The following is a 17,659-nucleotide window of genomic DNA, read 5'->3' on the forward strand; positions in this document are numbered from 1 at the left end:
CGTAGAGGAAAATCAGGAAGTGCCACACACAGCTCCTTCCGACGTCCGCTAACGTCCAGACCAGTCACACTGGTACGCTTGTTAAGCGGGCAGACAGCAAGGAACGGGAAGGAAGCAAAAAATAAGCACAGGAAGCCCTCCAAACCAAGGTGCGTATTGGTACGATTTCGCATTAAGCCATTCTCTTATCGTTTTAGGTCAACTTTGTTTCGTCAACCGGTGAAAAAACACATTGATTTTCTTAATTTGTCCTTCTGACAGAAGTGGGATCACTATGATTTTTTTTTTTCGTGATGCATAATCGATTCAGGCTGAGGGAATTTTATTTGGCCGTTTATAGCAGAATCATCTAGCATTGAAGCACCAAACGCAACGAAACAAATTTAAGGGGGGAGGGGGGGGGGGGGGGGTCAATTTCCATAAAGCGTTTTCTGCGTCATACCCTGTCGGATCCCTCTTATCGGGCGGGCATTCCCTTGCGCAACCGCCAGATTTATGACACATTTCACACCGAGAGTTCGCCACGCTACGAAAAAAAAACCATGCATGACCCATATGGGCGAAAAGCCTGGAAGAAATGAAACGTGTTGAAAAATCGGCGACAGCGGCTTATCGCGTTCCCGGTGTACGATAAAATAGCTATCTTCGTTGGTTGCAGGTTGCACAGCTGTTAATTGTCTTTCCATAACGATTTCACTTCTTTACCTTTCTGGTGTAATATACTTATCTCACCACGGTCCGGCACCATAATCGCTCGCATGATAGATCAATAATTGAATTAGAAATAATTTGTATCGCATCTAACGTCTGTTGTATGAGACGATTTTTTTGTTGTATAGTCACATGTCGCCTTTAGATTATGTAATGTGAAGACCTGCAACACATGCATGTTCGTGTCGGTTCTCCAATAGGTCCTAATTGATCTTCAGGAGTGGCATGATGCAAAATCACCACCCAATTCGTTCGTTGTTGATGACAGCAGCTTACGCCAACATCATGAATCGTTCAATTTGCGATGCCCGTTAAATCATATTCCGTACATATTGTTTGGCAACATTCCATCCGCATTACATGAATGTTCACGGATCAGTAAGTGACTCCGGTCAATTGCAGTCAAAACCATGACTGCATCCTATCTGTATTTTTGTTGTTTGGTTCATATTGGTAAGCTTATTTGAGCAATTACTCGTTATCAGCTTTGCCTGTAATGTTTCTGATTTTTCTTTTATGTTTAGCGTTAATTTTACAAAACAAAAAGCGGTTTTTATAGAGTGTCCCAAAATCTCTGAAACATGTGTAGGAATAGTTCTAGAGTTTTGTTTGTAAACTTTTGTTTATGGGTTTAGTCGAGACAAGAGTCTTATTAATATTATCAAGTTTTTTTTTGTAAAACCAGTCTACTACCGAACCAGTCCTTTTCTTCATTAAAAATGCATACAAATCCGGTAGTTGTAGGTAGGTAGACCTAAAAGTTTAGACGCAAATTATTGTTTTTAAAATCATAAAATAATTAATCATTTGCTAATTGTACAAAAAGATTTGCAAAGTAGTTTCTAAATTAAAACGCCATGATTTAAGTTTTGCGATCCTTTACAAGACGCTACCGAGATCATTACGTACGTGGCAGACGCGATTAGACGAGCCAACGGCCCCTTACGGTAGAGATGTTGCCCTGTCTAGTCAGCTGTCTTTGGCAGCGGCCATTCATTAGTTTCATTTGTTTATTTCTTTCTTCTGGTGTTTACAGGCAAGCCACCGTTTCATGTGCGAGTAAATCAGTTCGATGCTCGAGATCATCGTGTCCCCGTCTGTCTAATGTGTGACGCCTGCAAGCAGTAGAACACCATCCCCAAAAAAGGAAGCATACCCCTTATTTTACCAGCATTAGTTTCAAGTTCATCGCGATCGCGTAAAGAATAAGGCGCTTTACTCCTTTATTGTGACCGCACAGCATTCGTATTTGGTTAGAGCAAATCCAATCGCCATCGACGCCGTCGTCGTCGTCGTCGTCGTCGGTGTACGTTACAACTGAGTGGCTTCGTGGGACCATGTGCGCGATCTGTACTGCCGTGCCGGAGAGTGACATCTTTGTGCTGAGATAGCATAGATACGCGCCCCTCGTAGCCATTGTCGCGCAGCTGATAAGCGCCGACCACCAGCCGTTCCAGTCCCGTCCTTCTTCGTGCGCTCGCAGCTTATCAGCATCATCGGTAGCGCCGAACGTTCATTGCCACCAACACCGCCAACTAATATAGCATAACAAGAGTGCGCGGTCACCCGCACTGTAACACCAGCACACGCGTGTCCATCGCCTCCCACCATCCGGGAAGCGGGTAGGTGAAAGGGTAGCGATTTGCCAGCCGGGCACAACACAACCCCTCTCTCTCCGTAAGCCGCTCACTAACACCAACGTCGGCAACCGCACACAGCACATCATTACCGCGGTTAAGGTGGTCGTTGTAGAAGCGCGTCGCTGTGCCGCGGCAGCCACCGATTGCGTGCCGGCAGTCGTTGAAGGCATCGTTGGCGGCGTGCTTGCATTCTCGTGCGCGAGCTACTCCGAGCTCCGGCACCGTGCCTCAGTCAGTCTGATTGCGCGTCGGAGTGTCACACGGGTGAAACCTCCCTGACGGTGGTCCTAACAGGGCGCAAGGGTGCGTGTGTGTAGCGTGTAGCGTGTAAGCTGTGATATACATGATGCCACTGACGGAAGGATCGGCCTCGGCCGATCGGTTCTCGGTGGCGGGATCGGCAGCCGGATCAACGTACGACGTACCAGCCGAGCTGGACACGGCGCTTACCGACGACCAACATCGTCACGGTGATCCAGCTGCCTTGCCAACCGCTGCCGATGAGACCGATCGGTCGACGGTACCGTGTTTAAACGAAACTCCCCGCATACTACCGGAAGCCGGAGATGAGGACGGGCCGGCGGCAGTACAGATCAAGAAAGCGCGTAAGTCCACACTGTTCCAAACGCACAACCATCATCCACAACATCACCGTTCGCATCACCGGTACGATATCGAGCAAGAAAAGTCGCATCCTGACGCTGTATCCACTTTAGCGGAGCTGTTGCAGGATTCCGGTCTCCAGGCGTCCGTGCACGACATCCTGAACGATGGCGAGGAGGACCAGATGTTTATCACCGGGTACGAACGGTGCCTGCGCAAAACGTTCCTGTGCTACGTCGGCTTCCTGCTTACGTTCGGCATCCTGCGGTTGGTGATGCATTGGCGACGACATTGGTTGCTGCTCGCGACGCACCGTGAATGTTCGCTCGAGCACGCCGAAAAGGTGCTGATCCACGAGGCATACCAACGCAAGCACGATCTGTACTACGTGAAGGACGTTATTACGCTCAGCGGTGATGTTATCAGGTAAGACGGCGGGATCGCTTTCCATTGTTTTATGCTAATTCGTCAAGGGCGCCCGCACACGAACTTCGCGCACTGATCGTTATCAAACTGGAGCTCTGTGCTTTCTCGCGTGGCGGAAGTACCTTCCCATTACGGCTCGGTTCGTTCGCAAGTGGATGTGCATTGAATTCTCCCCCGAGTGTCAGTGATTTACATGGACGCATGGGTTTTTATCGTTATGATTATAAGTATGGAAAATGGCATTGAATGATCAAAACGACCTTCCCCTGTAGGAGGCCGGCTAGCGTGTGTTGTGAAGGGTTTTTCAGTGGAGTGGAGTGTCGTTCCGCTTTTCCTGGGTGTTTCCGTGTTAAAGTTATAGAGATATCTCACCTTGTGTTGTGTTCTTTTCTGGTGTTTGCATGCCGAGCAAATTGTTTGTTGTTGGTGAATTTGAATCATTTCCGCGCAGTGATGCGAAACGATCGGGGATTTGTTTTTTTTTGCTAGCTGATAGTAACCTTGTAAATAGTGGAAGCGGATAGCAAGGTATTACGAATTAAAAACTCATTACAAATATCCTTCAACAGCAATGAACACCATTGTTGGAGAATAGAATGAGAACAAGCACGTCAAATGTATAGGTCGTTTAAATAAACTTTTTTTGTGGAGTACACTTGAGCAAATAACTAGACACTGGATGGATTTTGTTTCTTTTTATGAGAGCACGCAGTACAACAGCGATCGTTTATCATCGTTTCAAAATGCTGAATAACGCAATACGTGTCCATTAATCGTGCTGTTTTGCATACTATTCCATCTTCTAAAACTCGATTTAATCGTTCGTTGATGTAGAAGTTGTTAATTTCAGTGCAACAATGTTAGTAACAAAAACAAGAAACACAAACTTTAGCGCTGATGAAACACAAAAAACCGGTTAATTATTATTTACGACACTCGGCAGCGTGCTCCGCAACAGACAGCATACGGGCACAAAAACTCCTCGATTGACTGGTCTTGCATACCGATGGTGTGACTCAAAACGAAAGACGCGAAAAAACCCACTCAACCTGAACTTGCTAAAGAACGACAGCCAGTGCCACTGCCGGCGAGAGATGGATGACCGATGCGATGGCTTCAGGATAGGAAAGTGAGCGTTCGTGTCTCCTACCCGTCCGCTCTCGCCTAAACATTTCTTGCCACGCAAAAGGGAAGCAAACTGCAGGAGAAGAAAGGTTACTTTACCGAAAACTGATGAAGCCTATGAGAACCGTATCGTAGTTTCAAGTGTTTTAGCTTTCCGGTCGCGTCCCAGCGGGAAATAAATGTTGCTGTGCTTAGTGGAATACTTGATGCTTTCTACATCAGTACCAACCCAGCAACGTTTGCCTAATGATGGATTAAAAGGATTGCGTAAATATATGGTAAACCCACAACTGTGTTAACCTTTGGCGTGGAGTGGCTAAACGGCAGAGACTGGCCGACCGGACCCCAGTGCGACTTCGGTTGGTTAGATTGAAAAATTGTTTTTGTCACTGCCGGACGTTGCAGACCAACACACTACCGCCAACGATCCAGTGGGCAGTTCGTCTTCCTTTCCACGGTGTTGGGGAACGTTATTAGATTGTGTCTCCGCTATCCGTTTGTCCGTTGTTTCGTTTGTTTTCGGGCATCCTTTACGACGCCGTGCTTCCGGCGTGGTATGGGTAAAAGAAAGGTGAAGCTCGAGACGAAGATAATGACGAATTCGTTTAGAATGGTGTTGGATGATGTTGAGTCGCCTGACTCAATGACGCAAGCTGGACATCCCCCCCCCCCCCCCATCCGTTCAAAACGTTCCACAAACCTTACCAAGAAATTTTGCTCACGCACACGTGTAATTAATGTTTGGCAATGGATTGAGAAAGCTGCCAGAACATCGACTGTTCAAGGCTGTTGCCATGTTGCGAATGTATATTCCTTTCACATTCGCACACAGTGCTACTTAGTACAGTGGCTATTAGCGGGAGCTAATGACTGGCCTACGGTGTAAGAGGTCTAGTTCAAAGCTTTTGTTAGCCTAACTTGTGCGTTAAGATCTTCTTATTTGAATATATGGGTTGTCGCAGAATTTGACACCTCAATAAGTTAATAGCTCAAAATACAATCAATCAGCTATTGTTACAACTTTTTAATAATGCTTTCTATCAAAGTGTCATCTGATGTAGGGAATGCATTACGTACAGATAAATAAAGTTGACACTATAACCTTGATATATTGCACCTGTAGTGAAGGAATCGGACTCGAATCCCCGCAGTTTGCTCTAAAAGTAAGGAAATTCATAATCTTCAAAATAGAGATTCAGATTCATTCATCCAGTTCAAAGATTCATTCAGGCTCAAGAATCGGAATCAGATTCACCCAACACTACTAATTTGCTAGGTCTCAATAACCTTGTGGTATGGCACTACACAGTTGAGCATCCCTGACGCCCTGGCCCAATCAATTAGCCGTGCTTAATTCAGCTGGGCTTTACATTTCAACTCCACCAAATCTTATCTTGGCAAACGGTACCTGTGAATTCCGTTGCGTTGTTCCATTTTTCTTGGTCTCTTTTCCACCCACATTATCTGCGCAGAATGCGGAGATGTAGTACATCTATTGCAATTGTAAAACCGCTTGTAAAGCTTATTAAAAAATAATAGCAACAAAAATTAGTCGAGATTATTACCCTCGGACGGCCAATCAATCAACCCTGTTGACAATATTGAGTACGGCGCACAACCTCTGTGTACCGTCAAACGTGTACGAATCAGTTTTGTGTGTTTTTTCTTGGGAGGGCGGGGATGAAATGGAAATACTTGTTTTATGTGCGACCTAACATAAACGAGTACGGTTGCAATAAAGCGGACCTAGTTTCCACCCCAAAAACCCGATCAATGGAAGGTATTTGGCGGTGTCGATTCCACCAATACTATTTTGATGGTGTGATAATAATAGTTATCGCCTTTCTGCGGCGAACAAACAATAAAATCTCGCTGCTGCCAATCCGTGGCCAGTGTATCGCCAACATTTCATTGCCTGCCTATCGTTTGGCATACGGTTGTCGATAAGGTCTAATCTGATTTGATGGCCAATGTCGTGCTTTCAGCTGTATTTTAATGTGGTGTGTGTGTCTCTCTCTCTTTCTCTGTGACCGGGGGTATTTGTGACGATCGTTTATTACGCACGATTGACGCCGGACCTCACGCATTTGTACAGGGCAATGGCAACTAAAAAAAGGAATGATTTAAACAGGCGGACATTTGTAAAACGTTATAATCTTTTTCGTGGGATTTATGGTTTTTATTTAACACGTTCGGTGCCAAGCGCAAATCAGTGTAACTTCCTGGGGGGGCCAAAATTTCACTATCGTAATTGGCACTAACAACCGCAATCGATGTCAGAGTTAAAGTAAGCAAAACATAAGCGTAAAATATATTATAATTATATATTATCCCGTAAGGATAGGACCGGTCCAAAAATCCCACCTGGACCAATCCCCCTTACGCAGGGTGTAGAGATTTAAGTCAAAAAGTCAAACAAAGTCATCAAAGATGGTAGTCTTAGCCTTTCAGGTTGTTGTGCCAGTTAAGCTGACGGGAAGATGTTAGAAACAGCAAAGAAAACTGCAAAAATAAATGAACAATTATTTTGTTCTGTCTTAAACCACCAGAGCGTCACCCGTTTTTTGGGTGACAAGGACCAAAGAAATATTTGGAGTCACCCATATTTTGGGTGACGTGGATGTGGACGTAGAACGTGTCAAAATGATTTTTTGTTTGTTCATTTTACCTTATTTTTCTGATTCGCTGCTATGTTGATTAATTTTAAAGAAAATTATATTTTCATATTTCTTATACAGTATAACGCGTTACTAGATAATCAGTCCTTGGTATAGAAAGCCCTGGGAACAGATTAGATTCGTGCCTAAACTCTCGGTGTAATAGTTCTAACGTCGCGCCATGATGCCATGACCGAGCTCCCAAAGTACGTTATAAGAATCACTTACAAGTAGTATTGTGTGTATCTGATTCAGATTCATGAATCGGAATGAATATTTCAATTGAATGAATGAATTTGAATCTCTATTTCAAAGATTCATCAGATTCATCATTTCTCAAGATCCATGCATCATCTACGATTTTTTCATGATTAAGGCGTCAGGGGGTTGATTCGCCACTGTTCTGAGGATTCATGAATCTTTTGAGAGTGGATTTGTGATTTACACTATCAGCTGCAAATTAAATATGCAGCGATCTTATGGTTTTCCTTCCCCCAATGTGCATATGTTCTGATTATTTTAACAGGAAAAACCCACTGCGATCGGTTATCGTGTCTATCGAAGTCTTCTCCTACTAAGTAGATAAAAGGAACATTCAGGAAGATGTTGTCTTCTTGTTCGCGGTATATCATTCACTGGGCGTACTTGGTGATAGGTACTTTAATATTTTTTCTTTAACTTACTATAGTTTAATTTTGTTCTTCCCCGTTGTTGTAACACACGTGTGCCGGCCAGCATTAGTAACCGTGCGAGCCAAGTGCATGCTGTGACTAAGCGTACATAAACAATGACGGATGACGATGCCTATGGCACACTTCATCGCTATATGCTTGTTATCTTTGGCTTACAACACGAAATATACAAGCATTCAGATTTTTTTCGGATATTTTTAAACGAGGACAGTAATACAATGAAAAAAAAACCTTTTTTATTTGACGATACCGCTGTATGGGTTATAAAATTTCGAGTCTCTTTAAGTAGGTTATGCTCGAGAAGTTGATTATCTATGAATATGATTCAATCGGAATTCGTTCATTGATTGCATTGGATCGGCCTTTCCACTCCACGATAATTGACCTTTACAAGTCGTGATGGAATGTTATGGGAAGTTGTGAAAGTGAAACGAAAGTGAAGTAGTAGATTATCGTACTTTCAAGGTTATAGTCGCATAAAATGTATCGACAAGTCTTACAATATAAGTTGCTGTAGAAATACTGTTAGAGCAAGAGTAACAGGTGCTGTTGACCTTGTTTTACCTAGTCTTCCATTTCTTGGAATACGATAACAAGCACCATCCAGCGTGGTGACAGCCGTCACTGCTGATAGGGTGGACAAATTAAATGGCCGGAAATGCAATTGCACGGCTGAAGGAAATGGGGTAAAAGTTGATAAACTGGGTTTGTTTGCGATTCTACACGTTGCACGTTAGCAATTTGTGCACGATGATGCTTGGTGTTGTGAACCAGTGCGATAGAAATAATATAGAATGAATAGAATGGTATTAAGCACATGGAAAACTTTAAAGCTATTGTGTGTAAACTTTCTTTGTCGATGCTTGTAAATTTATTTTATATCACACATTTAGCAACTCCCCATTAAGGTTGAGTCACTTTTCGAATTAATCTAGTCAATAAACCGAGCAATGTATTAAACCGTAATCGTCATCCCATAAAGCCGATAGGCTTTTCCCTTATCGCGTCTTAGCAATCTCACGCTCAATCAACATCCCTTCGCCAGACATTCCGCCTTCTTGTCGTGGAAGGTTTTCGTTCACAAACGGGATGATTGTACAGTATGTAACATGAATATATGGCCAATTGAATTTGTCAGTATATCAAAAGTCAAAGAAAGATGAAAGTAGATGGGTTGCTAACCGTAGACTACGGGGAAAGTGTGAAGCAAATATTTCTAGTATTCTTGAATTCTTAGTTAATATTCTTCTGTATCTTGTGGGTACCACATAACGGCTGTACATCCAGTATCCAGTATCGGAAGAAAATCAACTGTAACTCGCACGATCCATAAAATAGCCTTAATAATCAGCCATGAACTCGCAACATAATTTATTCTAAAAGCCTGCATTTTGTTCATTTCTAATCGTCTTTTAAATGATTGCTGATTGGGATGAGCTTTCGCTATCTATTAAAAAGATATTACAAAAATCGTTATTACAACGAACATATTTGTACTACAGATATTCAATATAACTAAAACACTTATTTTATAGTTTGATGACTTAAGTGTTTGCGCTAATAACAAAATTAATCAAGATTTTCTAAACTTCAAGTTATAATAACTACTAAAGGTACGTATTTAACGGAATGTTTAGCCGTGTTGCCAACATTGTACTTCATATCGTTTTGGAAAAGTATCCTTTCGAAATTCACGTTACGGCGTAAAATTCACTTGGAAATCAAATAAGAGCGAACATTGTTTTGTGACAAGCATGACAGAATAGGAATCAAGTGACAACCACTTATTGTACAAATTAACATTAACACGTTAATTGTCTAAATATCTGCCTTCCGGTACGACCTAAACATGATGTAGGTCGTGGTAGAATTGGTTTTTCTTCTTCTTTATCAGCACAACAACTTCAAAAGACTTCAGCCCTGCCATTTCTGGCTTTCTTTGAGTTTATCCACCCGTAGCCGGATGACCGCTACCAATACACCTCCGGGCCATCCAAACAGAATAGTTTATCTAAACATATTAAAAAACATATTTAAAAAGCTTATTTTTCTAACTCCAAAGAACATTGTATTTAACAACCTTTTCTTCTATCATCAAAACGACACGTATCCATATAGTTATGTTACGCACTGTATAGTTATGTAGCAGCGTTTTCCCTCCTTCACAAAGACATTCCAACTGTCTGGGTGGCCGTGCATGTGTGCGCCTACGTGGAGGTGTATCATTAAGCAAGTATACACAGCAATGCAACACCCACCCCACAAACGGCACCACTCCACGCGATTTGCGAAAAAGACCTAGAACAAGCATAATTGTGTCACACTCGTATAGTGTACCTCGCACACAATGCTGGTTGAGGTTGAGCAACAATGAATGCAATCCGATCGGAACAACAAATAGCAAAAAAAAAGTGTCGAACAATGACTTATCTGGGCAGTGCTTTGCATACATACCGTACGATACGTGTGGAAGGCTTGGATGTGTTGTAGATTAACGCCGGTATCACACGTGCCACGTCGAAGATCATCAATATCAATAAACCGTAGCGAAACGTGCATGACGGGATTCAGCCCGAGGGATAATGAAATGTGGTGGGTTTTCTTTTGTACCACACCGCAGGTGTAACGATCGTTGTGTGGGTTATGTGACAGAATTGTTTTGTAACCTTCGCTTCGAAAGCATTCGAATAATGTAAGTACATATGGAACACGATAAACCATTTGTTTTAGGAGGTCGTGTTCAAACGAGTTGACCAAAGCTGCACGAACTAAACCTATTAGTATCGGATTATTGGTGAGGCGTTTAAATGAAGACGTGCATTTTTGAATGCCCGCTCACTGATCTCATGGGTAGGTAATTTTGTAAACAACAGCATTCTACACGAGTTCGACACGAGTTTCGCGTTATCTACGGCCTAGAAATGAATTCACCATTCTTTCGTTTTCTGTACCTATCGTCTTTAGTGCACAAACTTAATTTATAAGCAAAATTACTTACTTGCTTATCAGGCCTGAAGAGTCTAATCCACCGTACGGCAGTGAGTTCGTCGTACAGTTCGAAGAGTTCGTCATTATAGTGGCCCCTCTATTGTCCTTCTACGCATACGAGACCAAAATTCCTTCTGAGCATCTTTCTCTACAACGCGACTAAGAGGGTTTAGTCAGCTTTGGACAAAGTCCCAATAGCTCTCAGAAGAAAAAAAGGAACTTTTTAGGGCAAACTTCACACGGAAGATCTAATCCAATCATTTCGAAAACAAAAATTGAGCGTTCGCCCAGGCCACATAAATGCATATCCAATATCTGACACTTAGTTATTTTATGTTTCATCTCCGTTCACAATTAGTTAATTCTTTCAATGCTTAGAATTAGTTACTTTTGAAATTTTAGTTATGTTTTAGCGAAACAATTGGGTAATGCTTGCCTTAAGTTGACCGAATTTTATGGAATTGTCTGTCCTTGGTCATTTAACAAAGCTAATCAGACGTTAATGGTTACCTTCCATTTGATAGGCACGAATCGCATCGTTTGCCGTTCCCGATGATTGTATAACTTGCAACGACACGTGTTACGCAAAGGCATTTGATAAAGCGTGCATAATCATTCGGATTTAAACAATTGTCATTATGTTGCGTACCAATTGAAATGTGTTCACCCGCAAAGAGTACGCTTACAGTGCCAGTGACACATATAATAGAAACATTTCCATCATTCACCATCAGCCGCCGTAATCTTGGAAGCTTCGCCTGGGACGTAATAAAACAATTGACTTGCAGTGTAAACAAATCATGGTTTCGTTTAGCGGCGTTTAACGCCGCTCGTGTGGCCGAAATGGGTCAAGAGAAGCTTTGCGTGAGGGTTTTAATTAAGCGGAGTTGCAGTCACAGGGAAAGCTGTACTCTGCTGCAAGTAGAAGACGATACTATCCTGCATAAGTAGAAGAGCGGGAGGGTTATTACATGTTAACTATAAATATTTTTTTATTTTATTTATCTGACATTATAAATCATTTTAAAACATCATTGCCTAACACAACTTAAGTTAGTTTGATAAAATACTATCCAGTTATCACGACACTTTATTGTAGTCTTAACCGGCTCAGCAGGGGATATCTGCTGACTGGCACTTTTTTTCTCCAAAGAAAGCATCAGACCATTAAAATGATCGATATTAATGTAATGCCGAAGAATATCCCTTTTTGGGCGATATATAAGACATCCTTTTCAGCAAACAAACGATTGGTTGGCTTTTTTACACAATCGACAAGCTGTGGAATAAAATAGTATGTATAAAAAATATATATGAATGTCTGCCCAACCTTGGGAACTGATGGAGTGAAGGTTTAGCCAACAAAAAACGAGCGAATCCTTATAAAGCAATAAAAAATGGAACGCTTCCCTAAAACAGACGGCAAGAGAGGAATGCGCGTCAACAAAAAGTTTATATTGGTTCCGTGCCGTGCCTTCCGTCTTACGCGCGGGGGTCTCGTCCGCCTGGTGTCTTCCGTCAGTTCATTATATCCCATGCTTCATGTGGGTTGATTTGGTCCCACAGCAAAAATGTGTATGGCGTCATCTCCCGGTTCAACCGAATCTGATCCGGCACCGTCCTGGTCTAGCAGAATTGCTGTTGCAAAAGGCGAACGCCATACTCTACCAGCAGAGCCGCTGCTTTGCGTCCTTTTCGATGTGTTCAATCTTAATTAGAGTTTATTTGTTTGCGAGGTTCGCCGGCACCACCACCACGTTATGGGGCGTTTGGTTCCGCGTGGTCCCGACGAGAAATGAATGAGGGTTCTGATGGTGCCGCTGTGTGCTCTAAACCACGCTGATTGATAGTCGCCGTCCCCGTACCGGCATCGACCCAGAAAGTAGTGAGGGATTGAAACTTTCAATAGGGCAAATCAATTAAAAGCGCAACGATATGAGCATTGATTTAAGGGATTATTTGTCTGGGCAAATCACGACGCTCGAATGTGTGCGAGTTGGGCCGGGTTGGAATTATAACTTAAGCTTACAACATTTCTTAAACCCTTTCAGAAGTTTTGTGCGTGAAAATGTAACCTTTTTTTGTGTATGTTTGTTCTCGTTTTAGTGAAATTCTGGATGAAAAGAAGAAACCAACGACAACCAACGCTCGTAACGTGATCAAGGAGCTGACGCAGAATGGAATAACGGATTACGTCGGGTTCTTCCGTTCGCTAAACCCGTTCCAGGTGGCTTACCATCGCACCGGTGGGCGATTCGAGCATGCGAGCACGATGCGTTACTTTTGCTGCAAGAAGCTACGGTACATATGGTGCGACCTGACCAAGCGATTCATCAAACTGCAGGGTCTGGACGTGGAGGTCCCGAGCGTACTCATCCACCACACGAAGGGACTGTCCGTGTACGAGCAGAGCATCCGCCGCTTGATCTACGGAAGTAACGAAATCTTCATCCCGCTGCGTAGCGTACTAACGCTGCTGTTTCTCGAGGTGCTCAATCCGTTCTACGTGTTTCAGATCTTCTCGGTGATATTGTGGTTTTTCTACGAGTACTACTACTACGCGGTGGTGATCGTACTGATGAGCGGGTTCGGTATTACCGTCTCGATCATACAGACGCAGCGCAACCAGCGCGCACTCTACTCCACCGTGAAGAGCACCGACACGGCGATGGTGGTGCGAGACAACATGGAATCGGAAACGATCGAGACGCGGTTTTTGGTGCCGGGTGATGTGCTGGAAATACCTGCCACCGGTTGCACGATGCAGTGCGACGCGGTTTTGCTATCGGGCAACTGCATTCTGGACGAATCGATGCTGACGGGTGAGAGTGTGCCGGTCACAAAGACACCGCTGCCGCTTAAGCGCGACCTGATCTACAACCGTAAGGAGCACGCGCGCCATACACTCTTCTGCGGAACTCGCGTCATCCAAACGCGCTACATCGGCAGCGAGAAAGTCCTGGTGAAGGTACTAAACACGGGCAACATCACGGCGAAGGGTGGCCTGATCCGATCGATTCTGTATCCGCCCCCGGTGGACTATAAGTTTGAGAAGGACTCGTACAAGTTTATTACCGTGCTGGGTGTGGTGGCATTCTGTGGTTTTGTCTATACGCTCTACACCAAGATTAGCCGTAGCATTGGAGCTGTTAAGATCATTGTCGAATCGCTGGATCTGATCACGATCGCTGTACCGCCGGCGCTTCCGGCTGCGATGACCGTTGGCCGTATGTACGCGCAGAAACGTTTGAAGCGGAGCAACATTTACTGCATCTCGCCCCGGGCAATCAACGTGTCGGGCAGTATCGATTGTGTGTGCTTCGACAAGACGGGAACGCTGACGGAGGATGGTCTGGATATGTGGGGCGTGCTGCCAAAGGATTCGACCATCAGTTTCCAGATTCCTCTTAAAGATATTGCCCGGTTGCCAATGAGTGATCATCTACTGTTCGGTATGGTAACTTGCCATTCAATTACGTTCGTAAACGGTGAGATGCGTGGCGATCCGCTTGATCTGAAGATATTTGAGTCGACCGGGTGGATTCTCGAGGAGGCGAATGTGTCCGACGAAACCAAATACGACATGCTGTTCCCGACGATCGTAAAACCACCGCGTGGTGATTCGCGAGATGAGATTAACCTCGAACTGGACGTAGCGTATGATAATTCCAACGACATCGGTATCGTGCGCGAGTTTTCCTTCACCAGTGCGCTGCAACGGATGTCGGTAGTAACGCGTAAGGTGTCGGACAATCACTTCAACGTGTACGTGAAAGGTTCACCCGAGATGATCAGCACGCTATGCCGGCCCGAAACCATACCGGAAGATTTTCAATCGAAGTTAGGTTTTTACGCACAGCAGGGCTATCGTATCATTGCGATCGCGTACAAACAGCTGGACAAGAAGCTAAACTACCCGAAGGTTCAAAAAATTGCCCGTGAAAAGGTGGAATGTGAATTGGAGTTTTTGGGCTTTGTCATTCTGGAGAACCGGCTCAAAGCGGATACGGAGGAGGTGATTGAGAGTTTGAATGCGGCCAGCATTCGCTCGGTAATGGTAACAGGCGACAATCTGCTCACGGCGGCAAGTGTCGCACACGACTGTGGTATGATACTGCCCGGTCAGAACCTGGTGACGGTGACAGCGCACGCTGACAAAGCAAACCCGGACCATTACTTTCTGTCGTACGATATTACCGGCCAGGCACAGCTCACACCGTCCGACATCATTAACGATAACCAGTTGGTGCCGGAAGGTAAACCGGACGGTACGCATAAGGTGAAGGAAAATGGTAACTACGCACTTATGACGGAATCCAACAGCATTAGCAGTTCGATCGACACGTGCACGATCTCGACCCAGCTGAGCACAAACTTCGACAAGGACCATCACTCGCATCGCATCGTGATCGAGGCGGATCACGATTGCAACTCCATCGCGGACATTAAGGTGATGAATGGCGTTACGTCCGATCCGCTAACGCTTACCAAGACGTCCGGTTCGTTCTGCTTTGCACTGACGGGTAAAACGTGGGCCATCATCAACGAACACTTTCCGGAGCTGGTACCCACCATTACCTCGTTCGGGACAGTGTTTGCCCGAATGTCCCCCGACCAGAAGCAGCATCTTATAACGGGGTTGCAAAATCTCGGTTACTACGTGGCGATGTGTGGCGATGGGGCGAACGATTGCGGTGCGTTAAAGGCGGCCCACACGGGTATCTCGCTTTCGGAGGCGGAATCATCTGTCGCGTCACCGTTCACGTCCAAAAACCCAACCATTGCCTGTGTGCCGAACGTGATAAAGGAAGGTCGGGCGGCGCTGGTTACCTCGTTCGGCATATTTAAGTTCATGGCTGCCTATTCGCTTGTGCAGTTCGCTTCCGTGGTAATACTCTACTCGATCGACTCGAACCTGACGGATTGGCAGTATCTGTACATCGATCTGTTCATCATCTCGATTGTGGCATTCTTCTTCGGCAAAACTTCCTCATACGATGGACCGCTAGTAAAGCAAACACCCTCCAACTCGCTGATATCGCTTGCGCCATTGCTGTCGCTGGCACTGCACATGATTGTTGCGATCGGCATACAGATGGCCGGTTGGTATCATGTGCAAGCGCAACCATGGTTCGAACCGTTCAATTACACCTCCGACCGGGAATTGAATGATCACGGTTGCTACGAAAACTATACCATCTTTGCTATCTCCTGCTATCAGTACCTGATACTGGCGATCGTCTTCTCGAAGGGCGCACCGTACCGAAAGTCCATCTTCTCCAACTACGGTTTCATCATCAGCATCGTGGTGAACACGGCGATTGCAATTGTGCTTACTGTGTATCCGCCCACCTGGATAGCAAAGCAGTTCGAGCTGGTGATGCCGCCCGAGGGCGAGTTTCGGTTCCGACTGTACCTCGTAGCGTACGGCCTGATAAACTTTCTGCTCTCGCTATTCATCGAGCATGTGATTGTGGACGAGCTGGCATTCAAGCGGCTACGGTACCGTTGGCACAACGTAGCTAAATCGCGCCGCAAGTACTTACAGATACAGCAAATCTTCCAGCGCGATATTCATTCCCCGAGCGACTTTAAAACCGTGTACGGGTGGTCGAACGAAAAGTATGATTACTGACGCCACCTTCCTGTTGGTGCTGCGGTGAATAATAGGGATGCTAGTGGTGGTGCGAAGATCCTAGCATCGGCGCTTCAAATCGCGTGGTTGCTACTTGGGGTGGCGGTCATGGTTGTATGCCATTGGAAGGATGTGGGCTATTACAACAGGGAAGCCAAGCTGCGGTAGCACACTACCATGCACCGTGCACAGAATGTACGACAGCTTTGTGCCTGTAACCGCACCGGTACGCTTCCGGCACGCAATGAGAAATGGCAAAAAGTTAAACCAAAATTGTTGATACTGTTTTGTGATATATGTATGAATTTTACACGCTTTCTAGCGTGTGGTTTGGGGGACACCGAAGGCGCATTACGGTTAGGGTATACCGTCTACGGATGAAGGGAGGGAATCTACTAGGAATATCCAATGTTACGATTGAACGACAATAATGAGCTGAATAGGCTGTTGCTGTACCACCACCGGACCGAATCGATCACCACCTCCATGGACGGTACACCCTGGTTGTCCCAAACGGATTTGTCTACCGACGTATATATTTGTTTACGTGAAGAAGTGGGGGTTATTCCCCAAGGAACTATTAAGGGCCTTTGCGTGCAAGGTGCTGTGCGAAATGGATATGTAGATATATACACACAAGTAAAGCCCGTATTGATCAATATATCAGCAGCATTGAATATTGTTTGCGGGTGCGATTGAAGGACGAAGAAGCTGACGAGCAGGCGTTGAGTGGTACCGATCGTGACGATAGTTATTCCGTAGCGATTTGTAATACGATTTACAAAACAAAAACAAATGGTGGTTGGAAGCGACAAAACAACACACATACACAGGGGTTTAGGACGAACGATTAGTCAGTTCCGTTCTGTATTTGGTAGTACTTGTTGTTAGGAGCGTTACATAAAACAAAAACGCTGCACACAGGTTTGTCGTTCAAGAAAGGTAGAGAACGACAGCCTTCCTACCGGTAGAAAGCAGCTCGGCTAATAGATAGGATCCAAAGGCATGTAGTCGTGAGGACGAATCTTCTTCCCTCTTCTAGTAATGTCTTTCTGCCACTTACACCTTAGTTTAAAAGAAAATTGTATATTAAAGCATGCGCTTGGGGGAAAAAAATTAGTAAATAGTACATTCAAAATCCTCTATTCGTTAGAATTGCGCTAAAACGTACTTCCATATCGT

General features: G+C 44.7%; 1 protein-coding gene across 1 annotated transcript; it reads left to right on the forward strand.

Annotated features, from left to right (window-relative positions):
* Positions 1–2,694: 2,694 nt before the first annotated feature.
* Positions 2,695–16,477, forward strand: LOC128718887 (polyamine-transporting ATPase 13A3). Its single transcript, XM_053812503.1, has 2 exons — positions 2,695–3,380; positions 12,949–16,477. Exons 1-2 carry the CDS (start codon positions 2,695–2,697, stop codon positions 16,475–16,477), a joined length of 4,215 nt encoding a protein of 1,404 aa, XP_053668478.1.
* The last annotated feature ends 1,182 nt before the right edge of the window (positions 16,478–17,659 follow it).

This window comes from Anopheles marshallii, chromosome 2, assembly GCF_943734725.1.
Source record: "Anopheles marshallii chromosome 2, idAnoMarsDA_429_01, whole genome shotgun sequence".
In the NCBI taxonomy this organism is placed as follows: domain Eukaryota; kingdom Metazoa; phylum Arthropoda; class Insecta; order Diptera; family Culicidae; genus Anopheles; species Anopheles marshallii.